The 7,166-nt window shown below is 50.1% G+C and overlaps 1 protein-coding gene across 2 annotated transcripts in view; it reads left to right on the plus strand.

Annotated features, from left to right (window-relative positions):
* The window catches only part of shmt1 (serine hydroxymethyltransferase 1 (soluble)), a 47,170-nt gene extending 45,102 nt beyond the window's left edge, over positions 1 to 2,068 (plus strand). For both annotated transcript variants that reach the window (XM_038820434.1, XM_038820435.1), the window contains one exon: positions 992 to 2,068. In XM_038820434.1, the coding sequence (XP_038676362.1) occupies positions 992 to 1,164 (173 nt within the window). In that variant the 3' untranslated portion in view covers positions 1,165 to 2,068. The remainder of the gene's footprint in view (positions 1 to 991) is intronic.
* Positions 2,069 to 7,166: the final 5,098 nt, after the last annotated feature.

Consider the following 7,166-nt stretch of genomic DNA (forward strand, 5'->3'; position numbering starts at 1 on the left):
GGGAAGGGGAGTCAATCCCTGCTGGAGTGAGGGGGAGGGGAGTCAATCCCCGCTGGAATGGGTCGGGGGAGGGGGAGTCAATCCCCGCTGGAATGGGTCGGGGGAGGGGGAGCCAGTCCCCGCTGGAGTGGGGAGGGGGAGGGGGAGTCAATCCTCGCTGAAGTGGGGAGGGGGAGTCAATCCCCGCTGGAGTGAAGGGGAGGGGAGTCAATCCCTGCTGGAGTGGGGAGGGGGAGTCAGTCCCCGCTGGAGTGGGGAGGGCGAGTCAATCCCCGCTGGAGTGGGATGGGGGAGGGGGAGTCAATCACCGCTGGAGTGGGTCGGGGGGGAGTGGGAGTCAATCCCAGCTGGAGTGAGGGGGAGGGGAGTCAATCCCAGCTGGAGTGGGACGGGGGAGGGGGAGTCAATCCCAGCTGGAGTGGGACAGGGGAGGGGGAGTCAATCCCCGCTGGAGTGGGACGGGGGAGGGGGAGTCAATCCCCGCTGGAGTGGGACGGGGAGGGGGAGTCAATCCCTGCTGGAGTGGGACGGAGGAGGGGGAGTCAATCCCCGCTGGAGTGAGAGGGAGGGGAGTCAATCCCAGCTGGATCAGGGACGGGGGGAGTGGGAGTCAATCCCAGCTGGAGTGGGTTGGTGGGGCCAGCTGCAGTGGGTTGGGGGAGCGGAGTCAATCCCCGCTGGAGTGGGGTTGTGGTGGTCCATTCCAGTTGGAGGAGGGTTCAGGGCTGTTTAATAATATGGTCAGCTAGATTATCAATGAGTTTTCTGGAGTTCAGCCTCCTCCCAATCCCCTTTACCTCCCCCTTGGAGGAGGGGTCAGGGAGCCCATCCAGCTGTGAAGTGCTTGACCCTTGGCTGGATTTCGCAGCTCCCTGGTGTCACCTGAGGTTTTGTGGTGCTTGTCAATGTACTACTGAGAGGTTGGCTCATACAAAATGGGCCCCATTTCTGAGTGCTGATATCCATGGAGGGTTTTATTTAATCTCTACAGGGATCCAGATAACACTGGAGATTCAGAGAGACGTCGGGGCAAAGGCATCACTCAAGGAATTCAAGGAGAGTATGATGACTGACAACAACCACCAGAACAAGATCAGACAACTGAAGGAGGAAGTGGAATCTTTTGCATCAGCGTTCCCAATCCCCGGATTGGTTGATCTGTAATGGGACGAAGCTTGGCATTGCCGGATCAAGGAGCTGTGCCGCGAAGCTGTGGGATCGGGTTTGTTTCAAACACGTGGCTTTCCTAGCTGCCTTTTCTGCAAAGTGATTAAAAAGTCAATTATATTTAGGGCCTCCTGTGACTGAGTAATTCCAATTCCTTTCTTCATACGTAGGATTCCAAGCATTTTCACCGGCATTTGTGTCCAATGCAATCCACGATTCCAGGCATTTTCCCCATGATCATGGAAAAACAATGACCTGGCTTGTAACTCTCCCGAGCTCTCCTGCCCAAGATGGTCAGGCCCACCGCTTTACTGTCAACTGATTAAAACCAAATTACATTATGATACTTGGAATTTTGGGGATTTGTTTTGTTTGCCAATTCATTTTTATTTTTTCTCCCATGCAGACCACAAACCAGCTTCCTTAATCATAAGTTGTGTTTGATATCGGTGCCCCGTGCAAGTGCATGAGAGACCAGATGGATGTGCGTTATTTACAACAACAATTCTGGCCTCTTGAGCATCGCTGACTTTGATGGCTACGCTAATTGTGGCCATGCCTTCAGGTGCCAATGTCAGCTCCTCACGCATGAGGGGTTTGGGGGAGGGGGCTCCGGTGCTGAGGGCTGGGGGATCCCTCTCGCTTCCCACCTCTGACGCAGTAAAATCCAGGGCCAGCAGGTGGGTGGACACCCTTCCCGTCCGAACACTTAAGTGGGGCAACTAATGGTCACCCGCCTTATGCGACCTAGTGTCAAGATTTGCTTTCTGACATCCCTGTGAAGCACTGTGGGAGGTTTTCCTGAGGTTTTTGCTGCATGAATACAAGCTGTTGATGCTCCATCTCAGTAACTGTGGTGCCCGTTACTGTGTTCAAATTAAAGATTTATTTCTACTCCTCATTGCTCGTCTGCCTCCTTGTTAATTTCTAAAGCAGGAACTGAACACCCAACCAGGGGCTGGTTTAGCACAGGGCTAAATAGCTGGCTTTTAGAGCAGACCAAGTTGTGTTATGCTGTTTCGGATAACACAAGCTGCATCCTTGTTGTAGTCTCTACGAAAGGATGCTCCAGACTATGAAATGAGTTCAACATGTTTATTGAACTATTAACACAGTTCTTAAATGAGTTCGACACTCTGCTAATCTACCTCTCTAGTAACTCAGTCTAACTGTACCAGCTTGCTGTAAGCCACGTGCTGGGGTGCGATGCTGCTGATCAACCCTGTCTAACTCTCTAGATGTCTGTCTGTGGAAAGAGGCAGAGCCTGTGTGTTCTGTCCTTTTATATGGGTTGTGCAGTGCCCCCTTGTGGTAATGCCACCTCTGGGTCTCCTGATTACCCATTGGTTGTGTCCTGTTCTAATGACCCATTGGTTGTCTGTCTGCATGTTATGACATCTCTGGTGTTCTCTCCAGTGGTTACTTAGTTGTAGTGTATTTACATTAACCCCTTGTGTATATACAGTGATGCATATCACCACACAAGGCAGGCCAGCAGCGCGGGTTCAATTCCCATACCAGCCTACCCGAACAGGCACCGGAATGTGGCGACGAGGGGCTTTTCACAGTAACTTCATTTGAAGCCTACTTGTGACAATAAGCGATTTTCATTTCATTCATTTCATTTGATTCTTTAATGTTGTGTCTTATTTTTAAGCTGAAATGGCAAAAGCAGAGAAGGTTTTACTAATGTGACAATTGCTTTCTGACAAGCTACAGAATTGTTTATCTGAAAATGTGCCTGACCTTTTCTATCTCCCTCCCATTATCCCCACACGCTGGCTTGATTTGCATTCCATCCATCAGCTTAAACGTTCAATAATTGGCAGCATTGTGTACCATCTGCAAAACGCATTGCAGCAACTTACCAAGGCTCTTTTAACAGTATCATTCAAATCTGCAACCTCTGTCACCTAAAAGAACAAGGGCATGCACAGCATGGGAACATCATCGCCTGGAGGTTCCCCTCCAAACAACATACGAGCCTGACTTGGAACTTTATCGCCGTTCCTTCACTGTCAAAATCCTTAAACGCCGTCCCTAACTGCACTGTGGGTGCACCTGCACTAGGTGGACTGCAGCGGTTCAAGATAGCGGCTCACCACTAACTTCCCACGGGTAATTAGGAATGGACAATGAATACCAGCCTTCCCGATTAGGCAGAATCAGATTTATGATGAGATGGTGGGGTTATAGTCAGGAGTCGGTTTAGCTCAGTTAGCTAGACATTGGTGGAGCGTTCAGGACTATGTCTCAGGGTTATGCCTAACCCTAACCCTGTTACAATTAAAGGAAGGAGCTAAAAAAGAAAATATCTTCCAGTTGAGTCAGATAAACATTGTTGATGATGCAATTCCAGTCTATCTTTCAATACAAGTGTTTTGGTGGCAATTAAAACAAGTGAAAAATTGGGATTTCCGACCTTCAAGCTCATTTTGCGGAGTTGATTTTAGATGGGATTTTTGTTGGGTAAAAGCAGGTAGACCGAGGTGAGGTAAAGATCAGCCATGATCCAGCTGTACTATGAAACAGACAGATGGGCTGAATGGCCTGTTCCTGTTGCAGTTCAACACATGGGGGGGGGGGGGGGGGTGCAAATTGAGGGAGACAGTTAAAAGGAACAGTAGTGTTTGGCAGCTGTAAGGAAGCTCAGTATTGTGTTTGGCAGAGGGATCAAATACAAATGAGCGCTGAAGAAATCACTCCGAGAGGTTTGAACAGTCTGGGGTTCCAGGTCTGAAAGCCACAATTATTGTGCACAGTGATTAGCGATTCAGACGGGACAGGCGATCAGTTGGGATTTACAGCATCACAAAATCTTACGGGGTGAATTTTAAAACTCTTGCAATAATCATTGACTCATGGAGAATGTGACAGGGATGCAATTTTTAATTATTGTCAAAATCAAGTTGCAAAGTTTCCTGAATCCTAACAGCAAAGCCCCACTGCAGTTAGAAGGTCAGGGACACAGGTTGAAGCCAGATTCTTTTTCAGGAGGATGAGGACTCCTATGTTTGCGATGATAGGTCTGAGTGAGCTACCTCTTGGGAGGTAATGATACAGCCAGCTGGTTAGAATCAGTGGCTTCAGTCTGGCTAATCGAGAGCGTTTGTTGTGAGGCAGCTGGATAGACATCTTCACTAATCAGGTTGAAGGTACCTCAAATTGACCCCATAGAAAGTCCACATGATATAGAACACGGGGCATTAAAACCCAGAGTGGTAAAAAAACAAACCAATGCAAATTGAAACGCAGATATGAAACATCATCAAATTAGAAGATCCACATACCTTTCAGAACTAACTGAAGCTGGGCAGCGAATGTGGAGAAGGTGCGGAGCTGGGTCAGAGGGGTTAATTCCCAGTGGGTCAGAATGGAGGAGAGTTTGTGCAGGGGGTGGGGATTGAAGGCACTAGCAACAGCGCCGCTCCCGATAACTCTGGGGAAATACTCAGGGGGTCCAGTAATAATAGCTTCATTGAAAATCTGGAGGCTGCAGTTTCGCCAACACTTCGGGTTGGGGGCAGGGTCAAGGCAAATGCCGATTCGGGGAACCACAGATTTGAGCCAGGGAGGTGGGATGGAATTTTTCAGAAATGGGAAGAGAAGGGGATTAAGACGCTAAAAGATTTGTTTCTCAGGGGTCGATTTTCAGGATTGAGGGAGCTGGAAGCGAAGTATGGGCTGGAGCAGGGAGAAATGTTTAGATACATGCAGGTTCGAGATTTTGCCAGGAATGAGATACAGAGCTTCCCAGCGGAGCCGGCTTCCACATTGCTGGAGGAGGTGCTGACGACAAGGGGACTGGAGAAGGGGGTAGTGTCAGGGGTGTACGGAGCTATTTTGGAAGAAGATAAGACACCACTGGAAGGGATCAAAGCAAAGTGGGAGGAAGAGTTGGGAGAGGTTATAGAGGAGGGTTTCGGGTGTGAGGTGCTCCAGAGAGTGAATGCCTCCACCTCGTGCGCGAGGTTGGGGCTGATACAGCTGAAGATGGTATACAGAGCACATCTCACGAGGGCGAGGATGAGCTGATTTTTTGAAGGAATAGAAGATGTGTGTGAGCGTTGCGGGGAGCCCCTGCTAATCACGTTCATATGTTTTGATCCTGTCCAAAGGTGGAGGACTACTGGAAGGAGGTTTTTAGGGTCCCCGGGAGGCTATATTCGGGTTGTCGGACCAGCCAGGGTTGGAAACGTGTGCGGAGGCAGATATCGTAGCATTTGCCTTGTTGATCGCCCAAAGGCGGATCCTGTTGGGATGGAGAGCGGCCTCTCCACCCTGTGCCCTGGCATGGCGGGGGGACCTGTTGGAATACTTGACCCATAAGAAGGTTAAGTTTGAACTGAGGGGAAGGACGGAGGGGTTCTACAAGTCATGGGCATTATTCATTCTGCACTTTCAAGAACTGGATAACATCGAACATTAGTTGGGAGGGGGATAGGTGGGAGGGTTGGGGGGAGGGCGGCTGTGTGTATTAAGGGTGACTCTGGATAATCCTGATTCCTTTTTGTCATTTGCTTATGTAAACATGCGGGCTGATGTTTAGGGGTTGGCGTGAGGATGGGATCGTTGTTATTGTAATGGGGATTGACATACTTGTTGCTGATTATTGTTTATTGTTGGTGGGTGTAAATTCGGGAGAAAACGTGAAAAAGGAGAAGAATAAAAACATTTTTAAAAAAAGAACTAACTGAAGCAAGCATGTATATGACCAGAACACAAGTACTGTTTGACAAGATACTAATGGTGCACACGCAGATGAACTTTGCGATTATTTGGTGGCAATCATCTTCAGGATCATTGTGAAGAAGACATGAGAGTTTGAAGGTTACGTTATTTATTGATGTTAGAATAAAATTATACTTCAAAATTCCCATTCTCACCTTCAAACTGCTTCATAGGTACTACCGCACACTCAATCAAATATTAATCCTAAATCCTACCACATACTCTCCCTTCATCCCATCAGACAATCTTCCTATATAACACCACATGCTCCCTACATCCCACCACACTCGCTCCCTCCATCCCACCACACTCCCTCCCCACATCCCACCACACTCCCTCCCTACATCCCACCTCACTCTCCCTCCATCCCATCACACTCCCTCCCTCCATCGCACCACACACCCAACATCCCACCACACTCCCTACATCCCACCACACACCCTCCCTACATCCAGCACACACCCTCCCTACATCCCAGCACACACCCTCCCTACATCCCCCACACCCTCCCTACATCCCACCACACTCCCTTACATCCCAGCACAACCACCCTCCCTACATCCAGCACACACCCTCCCTACATCCCACCTCACTCTCCCTCCATCCCATCACCTCCCACATCCAGCACACACCCTCCCTACATCCCAGCACACACTCCTCCCCTACATCCCACCACACTCCCCCTACATCCCACCACACATCCCTACATCCACCACACACCCTCCCTACATCCCACCACACAACCTCCCTACATCCCACCACACACCCTCCCTACATCCCACCTCACACTCATCCAGCATCCCACCCATAAACTCCCTACATCCCACCACACACCCTCCCTACATCCCACCACACCACCCTCCCTACATCCCACCACACACTACATCCCACCACACACCCTCCCTACATCCCACACCCTCCCTACATCCCACCACACCCTCCCTACATCCCACCACACCCTCCCTACATCCCACCACACCCTCCCTACATCCCACCACACCCTCCCTACATCCCACCACACACTCTCCCTACATCCCACCTCACTCTCCCTACATCCCACCACACACTCTCCCTACATCCTACCTCACTCTCCCTACATCCCATCACACCTTCCCTACATCCCACCTCACACCCTCCCTAAATCCCACCACACCCTCCCTACATCCCACCACACACCCTCCCTACATCCCACCACACCCTCCCTACATCCCACCACACTCCCTCCCTACATCCCAGCTCACTCTCCCTACATCCCACCACACACCCTC

Source organism: Scyliorhinus canicula, chromosome 15 (genome assembly GCF_902713615.1).
Source record: "Scyliorhinus canicula chromosome 15, sScyCan1.1, whole genome shotgun sequence".
Lineage (NCBI taxonomy): Eukaryota > Metazoa > Chordata > Chondrichthyes > Carcharhiniformes > Scyliorhinidae > Scyliorhinus > Scyliorhinus canicula.